The sequence below is a fragment of the Cyclopterus lumpus genome, chromosome 9, assembly GCF_009769545.1.
Source record: "Cyclopterus lumpus isolate fCycLum1 chromosome 9, fCycLum1.pri, whole genome shotgun sequence".
NCBI classification, from domain to species: Eukaryota; Metazoa; Chordata; class Actinopteri; order Perciformes; family Cyclopteridae; genus Cyclopterus; species Cyclopterus lumpus.
In genome coordinates, this window is record NC_046974.1 from 3,342,819 (window position 1) to 3,360,000 (window position 17,182).

At 46.2% G+C, this 17,182-nt stretch overlaps 2 protein-coding genes across 2 annotated transcripts in view; both read right to left on the reverse strand.

Annotated features, from left to right (window-relative positions):
- Positions 1–17,182, reverse strand: part of LOC117736156 (E3 ubiquitin/ISG15 ligase TRIM25-like) — a 706,744-nt gene that overhangs the window by 641,496 nt on the left and 48,066 nt on the right. The window lies entirely within an intron of this gene.
- Positions 1–17,182, reverse strand: part of wdfy3 (WD repeat and FYVE domain containing 3) — a 60,505-nt gene that overhangs the window by 30,742 nt on the left and 12,581 nt on the right. Inside the window, 13 exon segments of the mRNA XM_034541301.1 lie at positions 1,480–1,592; positions 3,193–3,407; positions 3,484–3,676; positions 5,481–5,564; positions 5,829–6,026; positions 6,453–6,724; positions 8,705–8,898; positions 10,179–10,289; positions 10,623–11,105; positions 12,952–13,118; positions 13,200–13,386; positions 14,065–14,257; positions 14,812–15,048. Coding sequence (XP_034397192.1) covers positions 1,480–1,592; positions 3,193–3,407; positions 3,484–3,676; positions 5,481–5,564; positions 5,829–6,026; positions 6,453–6,724; positions 8,705–8,898; positions 10,179–10,289; positions 10,623–11,105; positions 12,952–13,118; positions 13,200–13,386; positions 14,065–14,257; positions 14,812–15,048 — 2,647 coding nt within the window.

A 17,182-nucleotide genomic window follows, 5' to 3' on the forward strand; every position in this document is an offset into this window, starting at 1 on the left:
TGGCCACATGAGGCGCAAGTGCACCCCGACCCCCATGTTCCATTTAGGACTAAAAGCATTCCTGTTTTCTTCCAGGAAAAGGTTTGGATATATATGTTATACATATATGGTTATTAATTCATCTCATTCTGCTCAGGCAATAAAAGGATCAACCATATTTGTTTATGAAGGCATAATGAGAGCAGATACATAAATTATTATATAATTAATTATATATATATATTAATGCTTTAAAAAAAAAGAAAGACTAACAGCTGGATAACAGCATTGCACATGGACAACATTTCACCTTCTTCTAAAAAAACAGCAGCTCTGGTTTATTATTCCTGCTCGTCTGACAGCGACGCATTGGCTGCACGCAGGAAGTGCAACGCCCGGCGGCGGCTAGCACGCCGCGCTGCTCGGGTGGCGGCGCGTGTTCCCACAGCGGCGGCGTGTAAAGAGCAGTAATTAGTCGCGACTCTAAATCCATTCGCAGCTGGGAGGAGACACAATAAGCAATTAGGGCGCACCGAGGAGCCCACCAAATTACCCCCATTGAGGGAGAAACAAACCATTTAGACGCTCTGTGTTTAAAACGGGGAGTTTTTTACCGAGAGGGCGACTCGGGCTTTTCTTCAAACTGAATGCAGGTATTTTCTAGTGTACTTTTTATGTAAAAATGTGTGTACACATTCGAAGTCGAGTTTGCCATAATGTTCCATTCTGATTAGTCTAAATGTCACCGGGTCAAATGCAATACTAGAAGCTCTTCAAGTTCCCTTCGGTATGAACGTACAGCCGCGCCGGTAATTTCAACCGGCAATTTAATGTCAACGGGAAGCTCGTCCCTCCTGCAATCACCGCCTCTTGAGCGGAGGATTCTACCCGATGAGCTCGTGGAGGAGGAAGAAGAAGAAGAAGAAGATTGATGGCCTTTTTGACAAGCTCTTAGCACAGAGTGAGACTTTCTCCCCGGAGGAAGCTGAACGGCTCCCGAGTGACATCATCGTTTCATAAAAAGCACTGCGGGGGGGACGGAGCTCTTCAACTCCAGGCTATTACGAAAAGGAAGACGCTGACATTTTTACCCACAAATTCTATGTTTTTTTTTTTATTCACTAGAAGATGCATTAAGGCCGTTTTATGGAGGTCAGATTTTAACACGTTGCAAAAGTCAAAAAACGCTTATAACAATAAATAATGTGCCTTTTACTCAGCAGTTAATAGTTACGGTAATTGCTTGTAAAAAAACCCGCTCTGACAATATTAATTTAAAAGCTAAATACTTTAAGTATGACCACCTTAACAAAACTAGATTATAGAACATGTTCCTTTAAGTGGCCCCTGGCTGTTACGGCCCCTCAGACCATCCTTTAGCTTGATGAGCAGCAGCAGGACCCTCGTGTCCTCAGAGACCCCCCCAGGGGACCCCCCCCCCCCCCCCCCCCCCAACCCCCCCCCCCCCCCCCGGCCCAGTGACTTGTGGTACTGTCTTACTTCTCATCTCGGCGTCGTAGCTCAGCGAGCTCGGTTTGTGGACCCGGTACTGCTTCAGCAGCTTCTTGTCCCAGGCGCCGCAGTTCAGGGGGTTTCCGAGACGCAAGAACTCCCTGGAGGAGGGGAAGATGAGCAGGAGGACGCGATTAAAACCAACAAAGAAGAAAAACACAGGAGGAATCAAATTATAATTATATATATATATATATATATATATATATATATATAATTATTATTATATACATATATATTATTATATATATATATAATAATATATATATATATATAATATATATACACACACTATAATAATATATATATAATAATAAATAAATATATAAATATATATATATAAAATCACTGTTCTTCGGTGCTCTTGATTATCAGGGTTCCCAGACATTTCATCAACACACATTTTTGGAGCTAAACTTTACTCCAAATGCCAATTAATTAGTGTATGGAAATTGTATATGAGGCAACCTTTTTTCAATCTCTAATAGTTGGTTAGGTTCATATTTACTACAGGCACGGTAAATACATTGTCCTTTTATTTTATGCAATAGCTTACAAGCACTTCAATTCAATTAGCCTGCTACGGTCGTTCAACTGAGGGTGAAACAGAACCGATGGTTCCATCAGTGGATTCTAAAGCCTGGAAAGAAAATGGGTCAAAATGTTTATGTACGTACGTAGACAACGGACTACGTACATTTGAATTGCCCTCTCCGGAGACCCCGTGAAACATTAAATGTACACTTCGCACACCACGCAGCTACCTATCCACTGAAGATTAATGAAATCAATTATTCAAATTAAACACAAACGAAACGCCGTGACACGGGAAGGAGGAGTTATGAGGAAGAGGAAGACTGACGGCACGAGATTGAGGTAGAAAGATGAGGAGGAGGAGGGGAGATTGACAGATATGTTAAACTCCGGCAAGAGAATAACAGCCAGAGATTTACATATAAAAAGAGACGGCCCCCCCCCCCCCCCCCCCCCCCCCCCCCCCCCCCCCCCCCCCCCCCCCCCCCCCCCCCCCCCCCCTTCCTCAAACCCCAATCTCCCATCTCACTTAACTAGTCAAGCGGGAAATGAGAACAGCTCAGTTCAGTTTGTATCTTACACACACACACACACACACACACACACACACACACACACACACACACACACACACACACACACACACACACACACACACACACACACACACACACACACACACACACACACACACACACACACACACACACACACACACACACACACACACACACAAGGTAAAACTACAAAGTTAGCATGTTAGTTAACATGTTGGAAAAGCTCTAAATGTGACCATGTTTAAATAATAGGCAGATGCTAAATATTAGCCTGTAAACATGTTGGCATTAGCATCTTAGAGGGTCGTTGGGTTCCCATCGACAACATTTTTTTTTAAAAAGGCATAAAAACGCCACCATTTAATATTTTGTACTGAACGTTAGCGATCTTACGAAGCTAAATGTTGCTCGGGTAAAGGCCAACATGCTAGCGCAAATTTTCTTTATGCATCTAAACATGTATGCTAGCCATAACTTGAGGTTAGTATATTTAATATGCACATCAAAGTAGCATTATACTTGTATAAAGTATGCACAAGGACCAGCTACACAGGGTCCCTTTCAGCCACCATTGAATACCTCCATCTCAAAACGTACGAGGGTCCAGTACCTGAGTGCCATCGGCTGCAGGGCCTGAGAAGCCAGCCTCTCGAACATCCTCTGCAGCGGCGGGTGCAGCGGGTGGTCCTCGTCGCCCAGGGCCTGACTGCAGCGCTGCAGCAGCCGCTGGTGGAGGCACGCCTCGCACAGCACCTGCTGGTTCCTCTCGCTGTTCACCAGGAGCTGCAGGATGTTGGCCACCGCCAGCTGCAGGTCCAGGGCATGCTGGATGGAGGGGGGCATTTAGTTTGTCTGACATTTCTAATTTCGCTACCCTTCGTGCACGTGAGCACATCCTCACCTCTGGTTGGCTGTCGGAGCAGACGGAGGGCAGCAGGTCCAGGATGGCCAGGACGGCCCCCGGGTGGATGACCACCATGTCGGACGAGGACGAGGAGGAGGAGGCGAGGTGGGAGGTGTTGGCCAGGTGGAGCTTCAGGTCGGTCAGGGCCTTGACGGGGGCGGGGGGGCCCGACGTGCCGTAGTAGCCTTGTCTGGGAGCACAGGGAGAGAGTCAAGTCCATTCCGGTCAAAGCAAAGTTATTTATTTTTTAAAGAAAAAGGGAAAAAAAGTTTTCCGCTGATTCCCGTCAATAACGGTTTTGAGAATATGCTAAATTAGAATCTAATTTGCTGGCCACTTTAAATCCCCCCCCCCCCCCCCCCTCTACGTTTGCTGTAACATATGCAACTGTTAAATATTCAGGTCCGCAGCTGAAAAAGCAGTTTCCCAGAAGATCTTCAGACGTTCTCATAACGAGGCGATGACGGCGTCGCTTCACATCAACGTACGCGTCGTAATTTAAACACTTTGAGGTGTCAGTCGGCCACGGTTTGATCCAAAAGCAGCCAATTAGACAAGTGGGCTGGTTGCCCCCCCCCCCCCCTTCCCACTTTGAGGAGAGACGCAGGGCTGGGAAAAGGCTGGAGTCAGCACAAAAAGAGCTGCAGGAAAGGAAACCAGCGGCTGGAAGCCTCTCTGAGTTTATTTTTATTTCTTTTACATTTGTCTGGTGGAGGAATACGTGAGACGCTCCAGACAGCATCCATACGTTGAATAAAGTTTATATATTACCGACGGCTAAATGACTAATTACCGACTAATTACCGTTTTACTGCAGTGAGCATAAAAAAATATATTATACAACACGGGGTTTACTTTCTTTAAATTTGGGAATCTACAGCTCCACAATCAACACACACTGATTGCTGCACGCCGCGGAGATGTTTTCAATTTTTTTAATCAAAAAACAATGCAGATGCTGAGCGATTAGCGGCGGCCCTTTTTCCTGAATGACGGCAGTGAGGCAGGAACTGTGTGTGTTGTTTTTTGTTTTTAAAGCAATTAAGGGCACAAAGAAGAGCTTTAATTATCTATATTCGTCACATGATTCCAGCCTCGTGAATATTCAGAGGATTCAGTTTCACCTCAACAGTTGTTATAGCTCACTGAGGCAGAGAGGACTTTCTTTTTCTCCTCTTTAAATAGAATCCTGAGAGTCTGGTGTGAGAAACTTCAGCCGAGAGGAAAGGGGAGAAAAGGAGGGGGGGGGGGGGGGGGCTATTATCAGGAGTTAGACGACGACAGAATCGAGAACATCTTGGACCTTTAAGGTTTAAGCAAAGTTTATAGTTGATAATGTGTTTTTTCTCCCTTAAATCAGCTTAAATCAACATAAAACATACATATTTTTGTTTATTTATCAGCAACAATGCCAAGGATCGTTTGATTTCTCAACGGGATTCATAGGCTGCAACTAACGATTATTATTATTTTATTTTTTTATTACGGATCAATCGGCCAATCACAATTTCAGTTTGTTAAAATCTGCAACCTCACTGCTTGATGCCACCAAATCCTTGACGCTGTCCCTTTAAAATCAATAACGTGTTTGTTTACGCACATTAAAAAAAAAAGCATTAAATCCTCAAATTTTAGAGGTTGGATTCATCAAATGATTCATGATTGATAGACTGTTAGTCTAACAAAATGCGCAGTCTGAAGATTTTTATTATTATTATATATTCATGTTATATATATCAAATGATGGATCAATTATTAAAAAATACGGTATAAATGTCGTGGGAGCTCGTTTCATGTCTGCTCCTCAACCGATGAGGGAAGGACGTGTTCTGTATGATTCTTTGCGCTGGTTGGAGGCTGGTTGGAGGCTGGTTTAGCGGCGGCCATTTTTTGGCCACTAGTGGGCGCCGTCGGTGCCGACTGAAGGCGAGGAAAGAGCAGAGGGATGGGATGAGGTGAGCGACACACACTAGGTGGCAGAGCGCTGTAGCTACCTCTTCCTGGCGAGGGCTGGCGTGCCCCACGGCGAGGGCAGCGAGGTCTCGTGAGTCAGGCAGGGAGGCACCTGCTCCGCACGACTGGACACACACACACACACACACACACACACACACACACACACACACACACGGACCGGGCCGAGGATGAACAGCCAGACAGCACCAGAGGTTAGAGGAAGGAAGGAAGGAAGGAAGAGGGAAAGAAGCTGTTAGTGGAAAGCTGAAAGGAGAAACAGGAGCATGCAGCTAACAGCTAGCAGCTAGCAGCTAACAGCTATCAGCTAGCTGTGGCGTTTTAAAAACATGGAACCCGCACGGCGCCGCTTCTTAAAGCCCTCTGACCTGTCGAAGGAGTCGGTGGCCATCTTGTACAGGTAGATGAAGAGCTTGCTGCAGTGCTTGAGCGTGGGGCAGACGCTGTCCCCCGCGCAGCCTCCGGGGGCAGCCTCGTCCTCCAGGAGCCTCTGGAAGGGCTGAGCGTTGGAGGGGAAGACGGACGTGGCGCCGAGCTTCTTGGTGTCGGAGAAACAGCCCAGCAGCCTGGTGGGAAGGAGAAAAGCAATATTATTGTAATTAATGGCCTAATCTGTGTTAAGTAAATACGTAGTTAAATTACAGAATAAATGTTGCTGTAATCTGTTACGGATACTGAGTCATTGGCTCCATCTTATTCTGCAGTATCAAATTGTGAGCTTCTTTTTTTTTTATTGTAAATTCAATTTATTTTGTATAGTCCAAAATCACAAATGTGCCTCAGAGGGCTTTAGAGTCTGTACACGTACGACATCCTCTGACCTTTGACCTCACATCGGATCAGGAAAAAAATAAAACAACAACAGAGGAGGATCAGGACAACAGATGTCATGTGACCAGAATGAACAATAACAGAGACAGAAATCAGAAATGATTCACGTGACGAGAGCAGTCACAACTACCATCTACCAAATTCGAGAAGGAGAACCTCACCTCACGGCGTCCGCCAGCTTCTCGTACTGGATCTCCGTGCGGAAGAAGTGCGAGTTGGCGGGCTCGTAGCGCATGGCGGCGGTGAGCGTGCAGATGACGGTGTGCAGCAGCTCGAACACCTGGTTCTGGTTGACGCGCTCCCAGCCGTGGCGCGGCGGCTGGCACAGCGAGCGCTCCATGGCGACCAGCAGCGACGTGAGGTAGACGAAGCCGCCCACCTTGCGGAACACCGTGCGGGTCCGGTGGCTCTCGCGCAGCACCGCCAGCAGCGCCTGGGAGGACGAGGAGACGCCGGTTCACTAAGTGTTTTTTAAAAAAAAAAAAATGTATGTTCGCGGCCTCGGGGCCGCAACGCTTCTCTTGTTTGTACATTTCTTTTCTAAATTATTATTCTCTCTCCCCTCCATGTCGAGTTTGCATGTCACTCAGTCACATTTTCATTCTTCCTCTGCGTTGATACATATTTATGAGCACCCCCCCCCCCACACACACACACACACACCCTTTGGGGAATTGCTTTGTCTCTTTCTTTCGCCCCCGACTACATTATTCAAAGTTTTATGATTCACATTTGCAAAGAGAGTCTAAACTGAAACATCAAGCTGTGACCTGGATGTGAGTTTATTTTTTATAGGGGGGGGGGGGGGGCTGGAAATAAAAATATAAATAAAACTGCCTGAGAGCATAGAAACAAATCTGACAGGCAAAACTATTTTAATTAGTGGCATCTGGGAATCTTTTTGTCACGCTCAATGCCACATGTTGAGCTTTTTCTGCAGGAATACCTTTCAAGTGTCTCTAGTTTGAATAATGGGGACGAGAACATGTGTCACGATTGGATAGTTTGAATATAACTTTTACAGACTGCTCGAATAAGAAAAGGAAGAAGAAAAAAAAGGAACGGCGTAATCGTGAAAGCGCGTAGAAACGGTGACGTCATCACCCCGACAGGAAGTGGAGGAAAACATGATTGTGTTATTGTGGTCATATTTATTAGGCACATTCATGGTAAACATTTTTTTTAATTTATTTTTTTACAGTTTCTTCAGTAAAAATTAAATATGTTGACAAAAAAAAAAGGTCTGTGGCATTATGGGAAATTAATGCCGAGTTAAAAGTCCTAATAAAATGCGCTGGACCTCGTTTATATGGAAATGTGGCGACGTAAATAAAACCAGAGGAGTTCATGAGACATTTTGTTTTGCTAATTTTGGTGAACAAAAAAACTTTAGGATGTCAGTTTAATACGAAGAATGCAGTAAAACATTGACGTTTATATGGTGGCGGCCATCTTTTTAGTGCCTCTAGGTTTAAGTGGTTCACTGGGTTCGATTCTCTCCGCCATTATTACACAGAAAAATACGCTAATAACTGGACCTTGAGTTATTTATTTGCTAAACTACGATTTCTAGGGTGAATAATGAACATCCGTGTAGAACTAATCGTCCATAAAATTGTCAACATCCTGATTGCGTCGCCCGTACGAACTTCTGACCCTGGAGGTCGGTTCCCTTTGGCCCACTTCCACGTGGAAATGGGCCGTAACGGTTTTCAGAAGCGACGCATCCCGGAGGAGGAAGGAGGCGTAAAAAGAGAAGTAAAAAAGGCAGTTTCCTGCCAGACTCCTCAGCACCGCGGTTAAACCAAATCCTCTTCCTGTCCTCCGTGTGCTGCTGTGAAAGTGGAGGTCTAGGTTGCGTTAACGAGGCCTCGAGGATCAGAAGCTACGGGGTCAGCCGGGTCTTCGCAAGGCCGGCCGGCTTAACGTTAAGATCCAGTTGTGTGTCTGCGGTTTTAAACCCCGATGAAAGAATTATTGTATTCAAACTGGATTCGATTTAAGTTCTTTGTAGACGGTTATTTTTAAAAAGATGTTGGGGTGGGGGGGTGGTGGGGGGGGTGATAATTGAAATCTCTGATTAGTGACGTGGGGGCAGCAACGTGCAGACGGGTTAATCCAGCCCGAAAGCCTCCAGAAGGCGTGAGAATCACATCGGCTGAAAGGAGGGGAATTAAAAAGAAATGCAATTATGCTCCGGTGTGTGTGTGTGTGTGTGTGTGTGCGTGCAAACCTTACACTTAACACCCCGCGTTTGAAGCAATTACTGTCTGCAGGGCTTCAAATGCACATCGTGTTGTTTTTGAACTTCAATTAAATGAATTTAAAGCATTGGAATGATCGAGTGTGTCAGACTGTGTGTGTGTGTGTGTGTGTGTGTGTGTGTGTGTGTGTGTGTGTGTGTGTGCGTTACCCGCAGTATGTCGGTCTTCAGCTGCAGCTCACTGGGCGGTGCAGAGTGCATGAGGCCCAGCAGCGTCCCCATGTCGTCGTCTCCGCTGGGCGACAGCACGAGCTGCTGGATGATGAGCAGCGCGTGTTCCCGACACTGGCGGTACTTCACGATGTTGTGGACGCAGCGGGCGCCGCCGAACTCCCTGAACAGAGCTGTGGGGGGGGGGGGGGGGGGGGGGGGGGGGGAATACACTGCTGTTGAGCCGTGTTTCCAGTACGCTCCAAAGTGTGGTTTGAGTGGTTTCCCCGCCCCCCCCCCCCCCCCCCCCCCGTGACGTTGAAGATCTCGTCTCAAAAGAAGCTCCAAAGAGCCGGCAAGGACTCCGACGCTGGCCCTTTAAGACCGTTGTCGTGACGCACTGAACCTCTTCGCTCCGATTGGTTCTACGAGATACGAGCGCCAGCTGGGAGCCTCGTGCGCGGAACGAAATGGGAGTGCACGTGGACACGAGAAATCACACGCAGGCAGACAGACACAGAAAGTCACAGTCACACACAGTCACACACACACACATAGACACACACACACACAGAAAGACACAGTCACACACACACACACACACACACACAGAAAGACACAGTCACACACACACACACACACACAGAAAGACACAGTCACACACACACACACAGAAAGACAGTCACACACACACACACACACACACACACACAGAAAGACACAGTCACACACAGTCACACACACACACACACACACACAGAGACACACACACACAGAAAGACACAGTCACACACACACACACAGACACAGACAGTCACACACACACAGACACACACACACACACACACACACAGACACACACATACACAGAAAGACACAGTCACACACACACACACAGAAAGACACAGTCACACACACACACACACACAGAAAGACACAGTCACACACACACAGACAATAAGAGACCGGTTTAAGGAAAACGTAATAAGATACTTGTATTGATCAGAGGCCAACGCTGAGACGGAGGAGGACACAGACAGACACAGACACACACACACACACACAGACACAGACACAGACACAGACACAGACACAGACACAGACACAGACACAGACACAGACACAGACACAGACACAGACACAGACACACACACACACACACACACACACACACACACACACACACACACACACACACACACACACACACACACACACACACACACACACACACACACACACACACACACACACACACACACACACACACACACACACACACACACACACACACACACACACACACGAATGGACAGTTGGACTGTTTATGACGCAGAGACCTTCTGTCCTCCGCAGCGTCTCGTTCTTCTCGTTCCTGCTAATTGAATTAATAAAGTTGGAGGGCGTACATCGCTCATGTGTCTTGCGTAGTGTGTGTGTGTGTGTGTGTGTGTGTGTGTGTGTGTGTGATTACCTGCATTAGTGTTGGTGGTGTTGGAGCCCTGCAGGAGCACCGTCAGCGTCTCCATCACCAGCCAGGCCAGCTGCTTCTGCTCCTCCGCCACGCTGTTGTTTTTACAGTCGGCTGAAGAGAAGGTGAGACGACGTCGTCATGATGTTACAAAAGGACCATCAAAAAAAAATAATAATAATTTAATTTGAAGAAAAACACGGCTTCTGGCCCTCGTTTGTGGTTTAATGTGATCTCTGTTTCAGCTCAGTGTGTCTCAGTCATTACTGGATGTTCTTGATTTGAATCCTTCATAACAGACTAATAAAACCCTTTAAAGGTTTAACTCTCTTTCTCCAGACGTGTACTCGAGGGTCATGACATCACTCTTGGGTTTCTTCCCAGTTATTCTATTAACCGTGTTGTTTTTTTTTTTTGTTTTTTTTTTGTTTTTTAAACCACCCTCACCCTGGTCATTGTTGTGCGGCTGCTGCTGCTGCGTGGCCGGGTCCTTGAGCAAGGCGGCGTACTTGTGCAGCAGGTTGACCAGCACCTCCAGCAGGCCCACCTCGCGCAGCACGTCGCTGAACACGGCGTCGTGCCTGCAGAGCTTCAGCAGCGTGCGCACGGCGATGATGCTGCAGGCGTGCGACGTGCTGGACTTGAGCAGCACGCTGACGCTGAACAGCTCTTTGCACGGCACGTAGTTGAGGCCGAAGACCACGAACTCCAGCAGCTCGAAGTACTTGGCCTGCGCGTCGGGCAGCTTGGCCACGCGCTCGGCGAACTGCGACAGCGTGTGCTGCGACTCCAGGATGAAGTAGTTGGCCGGCTCGCCCGAGTAGATGTTCCCGATGGCGTCCAGCAGCATGGAGGCCAGGCGGCCCGTCTTGGTCCGCAGGAAGGCGTTCTGGAGCACCGAGAAGGCCTGGATGTTACGCACCGTGAGGCCTGGGAGGGGAGGGGGAGGAGCTTGAGTTCACGCCAAAACAAACGGGAATCTTACATGAAATCTGTTCGTCTGGATCCCGAAACCTGCTCCTCTCCCAACTTTATTGTTCTTTAAAATGGCAAACGTTAAAGTTTGCTTTGTCGTTTTTTTGTTTTTTTTTAGCAATGAAGCATCTTAGGGGTGGAAAATAAATAAATTCCCTATAAAACATAACATGTTTCAGGTGGTTTGTTCCCCCTCCTGAAGTTATCCGTGACACAGTACACACACAATCTGACTCCATGTTGGAGGTTGAATATCTAACACACAACTATGATTCACACACACTCACACACACACACACACACACACACACACACACACACACACACACACACACACACACACACACACACACTAAGTGAATGTGGCGGGCTAATTAGGAGAGTAAGCGGATCCTCGCATCACGATGGCTTCTGGTAATGACACAGCTGGAGCCGTCATTAGGGGGTTAAACACGAGTGTGTGTGTGTGTGTGTGTGTGTGTGTGTGTGTGTGTGTGTGTGTGTGTGTAAACCTCAGGTTTGTCATTTATTGGCATAAAATAAATCCGCAGACTAAACAAAAACAATAGGGAATGAGTGGAAGTCAAGGGAAGAATTAAATCTTCTTTTTAAATTTCATGTCAACATATTATTAGTTTATTTAAAAAAAGGCACGCGTTAACGTAATAACAATGACATTAGAGCCGCGACGGAGGATTATTCAGTTATCAGGCGTTCGTGTTTATGCCTGAAGGGATTAATTACAGCTCAGTGTAATTCTATAGGAAACATTCCCAAAATAAATATCCACAAAGCAGCGTCGATACTCATAATAAAAAAAGATTAACAGGTCCAAAATTGATCCCTCATTAGCTCATATTAAGTATAATTCCCAACAATTAACCCAAGCTTAAATTGTTTATTTGCAAGAAATTTTATTCTAATCTTTGTACATACTTAATATTAGAAAGGTGTAACATTATGGAAATGTCTTATGTCTATTGGTAAAGTATAAATCATGCGTCGTGCTTCAATGTCATGAACATCGTCTCGATTTAGTTTCTCCATAACTTTTAGAAGAAGAAGAAAAAAAAAGGCCAGAGGTCAAAGGTCAGAGGGGGAACGGGTTCCTCTCTCTCTCATTTGTATGCGTGAGGCTTCGGCCATTCGTCTCCAGCAGTGTGACAGGCGGCCACGTTGCCATGGCGTCTGTCTACAGGTTAAGCCTGCTGGAGTCAGCCAAGCATCGAAGTCATTTCATGGATTAGGACCTGTGTGTGTGTGTGTGTGTGTGTGTGTGTGTGTGTGTGTGTGTGTGTGTGTGTGTGTGTGTGTGTGTGTGTGTGTGTGTGTGTGTGTGTGTGTGTGTGTTATGGCGGCTGGGGGATACATGAAGACTTTTTTTCTCCGAGTAATTCCTCTCGTTTTCTTTTTTTTATGGCTTCAGAGTGGAAAACCCGGTTGGTGGGATTGTTTTGAATTGGGAGGGGTGTGTGTGTGTGTGAGTGGGGGGGAGGGGGAGGGGGAGAGACAGTGCCTTGAACATCTAATGGAGCATCTGCAGATTAATAACACACTGGATGTGTCGCAATCCACTCAAGTTACGCACGATGCGACATGAATAAATCCCTGTTTTCTTTTCGTTGTTTGTTTTATTTCATCTTCTTTTTCTTTCTTTTTTCTATCCGCCATCTTGACTTTAAAAAAAAAAAAAAAAGGGACGATTGAGTCAACTCTTCTCCCTCAAGTTATTTCTGTCACCAGCGTCACCAATCAGAGGGACACGACGTGATGACATCATGAAGGATCGCCATGGACGCACCTTTCCCAGAAGGCTGCGGGAGGACGAAGCCGGGCAGCAGGAAGGGCGCTCCGGTCGTCAGGCCGGCGGGTTTCAGCTCCGTCACCCCGTACGTGGTCAGGCAGGTGACCAGGTTCACCAGGTCCTTCAGCGCGTCTTTCGACTCGTCCTCCTTGCCTTGTTCCAGTCTGGGGACCGAGAAGCTGGCGTGAAACTCCACACACACAACAACAACAACACACATCTGGCCCGCTTGGGACATGCCGTACCTGAGCGTGAGGTCGCAGAGGAAGGCGTAGCCCTGGCACATGCGGAAGTCGTCCAGCAGGGTCTGCGACACGTCACTGGAGTCCTTGAGGAAGCAGGAGAGGCCGGCGAACATCTCCACGATCTCCAGCGGCGACAGGTCGTCCGACTGCTGCATGTTCTGAACGCACGTGCCCAGGCATTCCTTCTCTGGAGGCGGGGCCAAACAGAGGGAGTCGAAATGCGTCAACGAATGTAAGAAAGGACTTTGGAGGAGCTCCCATTTATATATTTATATAAATATATAAATAAAAAATAAAAAATAAAATTTAAAATATATATATATATATATATATATATATATATATATATATATATAAATATATTGGCTAGACTATTTATTTATTTATTTTTAAATATTTTTTTAAATATTTTTGGGAATAATGTTATTTGAATACAAGTTTGTTACCTGTAAACACCTGTTTGACAGCTTATTTCTAACCTACTTTCAGAGGATTTAAACATTAAAACAGAACCCACATGTTCCCGTGTTTTACCCAAAATAAAAACCATGAAATTAAATCAAGACCACATATTTTGAGGGTAAAAGCTTTTGTATATCCTCTAAGTTTTTGGTAAAATGTGATATAAAGCCGGAAGTTAACGGACGGCTTTTTAGAATTTTGCCTCGACACTTAAATAATTAATAAATAATAACATTTAAAAGAATAAAACTGATTTTTCTCATTATTTTAGTGACAAAAATCATTCTATTTTTGCTAATTGTGAACTCGCAAAGTGTAAACTCTCTTTAACCGTTGGCCGGTATCCCCACGGCGTGTCTCCCCCCCCCTCCCCCCTCCCCCCACACCGAACCTCTGTATTTACCGTGGATGTACTTGACCACGTTGACGCTGAGGCCGTGCCGGGAGATGGTGGTGAGCACCTCCCCCGCGCTCCTCCTCCAGGGCAGGTTGTGGGGGGGGCACCAGGAGGTGATGGCGCTGAACAGCAGCTGCAGGTCGTCCTTCTGGGCCAGCTCCTCCGCCGGAGACACGAAGGTGCAGAGCTTCACCAGGATCTGGGGGCGGGGAGGAATCGTTCATCGTGGAGAGCGAGAGGAGCGCTTGATACGGGCGCCTTTTTGCAAAATGACGTCATGAATGTGTGAAAATGCAAGAAGACTCAGGAACCGGGTTCATAAAAGGCATGCGAGAGGAAATTAAGTAGATTTGAAGTATTAAGTAGGCCACCACGTTTTCCAGGAAGGGATCAATCTTTTAAAATCAGTGCACTCAAATCAATAACCCTCTAATAACCCGTACCGCTCTCAAATATGGAACAGATTTAGTCAAATACGGTTATTTGAAATCAATTCTATACTGTTACACAATGTGTGTGCCAATTTGAGAAAATATTGTAGTTTTTTTAAATATTAAAATTATTATTTTACGTTTTTTATTTTGTGTATGTGCGATATTATTATATTAATTTAATTTACTTAGAATTAGCTCTTTTTTTCGGTTAATTTCATTGGTGATTATGGTTTTCTTTTGTTTCATCTATATAATAACTTTACATCCTTATATTATGTAAATCAATACATTATTCTTTGTGTAGATAACTCCTTTCTACCTGGACGAAGACTTTCTGGAGCAGCACCCTGCGGTCGGCCAGGGGCAGCTCCTGCTGGGTGTGGCCCGCCGTCTTCTCCTGGCCGGGGGCCGGCGGCGGAGGAGGCGGGGGCGGTGGCGGCGGCTGGGGGGCGGAGCCTGCCGGGGCCTCGGCCATGTGAGGCAGGTCGAAGAACAGGTAGAGGCATTTGACCAGCGTGGACGGCACGGACATGGTCGTCATGCAGTCCACCGTTTTCTGGAAGGATTGCACGTTATAAATATGATAGAAGAGCTCAGAAAGACGATGCATAATAAACGATGACTGAACCGTGTTGAGATTTAACGACGTCGACTGGAAAACGCTTCGGCTTGCAGCTCAAGTTTGGAAAATGGGTATTTGTTGTTGTTGTTGCGTTATGATTCAAGGTTGTGTTTCTGTGAAGATATAAACGACAGTAGTAGCTGCGAGGGCTGTGTGTGTGTGTGTGTGTGTGTGTGTGTGTGTGTGTGTGTGTGTGTGTGTGTGTGTGTGTGTGTGTGTGTGTGTGTGTGTGTGTGTGTGTGTGTGTGTGTGTGAAAAGGAAAATGACTGGAGAACGCGATGGGGTTTGTGCTCACTGAGGCGAATGATTCAGATGATCAAACGCTGCCTCCCACACACACACACACACACACACACACACAAATTACCTCGTTCCTTCTTTCACTTCAACGCAAGAGCTTTCATAAATGACAATAAACAAACACACACACACACACACAGCCCATCAGCTGATCGATGGAGAGAAGGAGTGGGGGAGGGAGAGAGGAGAAAAGAGCAAGGCATCGACTGGGGAAGCAGCTCTACAGATTCTTAAGTTAATCCTGAGTCACAGTCATGGAGGATGAACCTGTGAGGTCCAGTGTGTGTGCGTGTGTGTGTGTGTGTGTGTGTGTGTGTGTGTGTGTGTGTGTGTGTGTGTGTGACTACAGCTTTAAGGTCAAGGTTACTGGGAGCAATCAGTCAGATAGAAAAACCAGAGAGGCAGAGACAGTTTACTCTGTGTGTGTGTGTGTGTGTGAAGGAATGAGATAATAACATAAGATATGTATGACAGCTGCTACTGAATTTAGTTGGGGGTAAAAACAACCAATCAGCAACAGCGCAGCTAAAGAAACAGCAACAGAAGATCTGAAGGCGGGTCCTCCCAAGACTTTGAGGAACAGGTTCCTTCAGCCAATCGGGGTCTAAAGACCGGCGACGACGGGGCTCATTAGTCCACTGGCGCATGAAGAAGCAGCGGGACGTGGGGGCGAAGGCTGCCGGTGGTCACAAGTTAAATTAAATAAGAAATGTACTGAAGTCGGCCTCTTCAGTAAATCATCTGTTAAGTGTTTGATGGGTATAAATTAATTTTTTTCTCTCCCCACAAGTAGACCAATCGTCGACGGTCATCACAGCAAGCTCCACCCCTAAAAGGTTATTGTACTTTCATTAAGTACTATTCCACAATCCAGGGCCTTATTAGAGGGACCCAGAACTTGATTTAGGACCTGGTCCCTGGGGTCAGAGAGCACCTCATCTCTGGTTAAATCCCCCGGTGGTGAAGAAGTTCAAAGAGCTTTCTTGACGTGTGACGTCTTGCAGAAACAAGTATAATTGTGTTTGGAAAGAAGGATGGAGAGCAACAACCAGACTGGAAAAACAAACCATATCTTCCACGAGCCGAGATATTTATGGCAGCGGCCCAGATGGCACCGAACACGGCGAGTTTTAAAAATGACGATAAACGAGCGGTGTGTTTTTTTTTAATGGTTTTAATGACTGCGGTCTGAGAGTCGCCGAAGTAAAATGAAGGGTGCCTCATTTCATTAACGCCATCAAGGTTGATTGAAAAATAAAAATACATTTAAAAAAAAAAAAAAAAGCACTTAAAACCCTGGAAAGATGTTAAAATAATTAAAATGAAGGGGAAAAGTGGCATCTCTCCGACCATAAAATACAATACTGTCATCCTGAAGTGTTCAGACGGGGTTGAGAGCACAAAGAGGACGAATAATCCTGCTTTTTATTTTTTTTATTTTTTGACAAAAAAATAGGCTCAGAGTGTATTTATGTTTTTAAAACACGCGTGCAGAGGGGAAGCGTCGGACAGGATGTCTGGTGTGCAGCGGAGCGGGGAGAGCGATGCTCCCCTTGAAGACCTCCAGAGGAATGCAGGCCCAAAAAGATCAAAAGATGGCTGCTGGCCGCACACACACACACACACACACACACACACACACACACACACACACACACACACACACACACACACACACACACACACACACACACACACACACACACACACACACACACACACACACACACACACACACACACACACACACACACACACACACACACA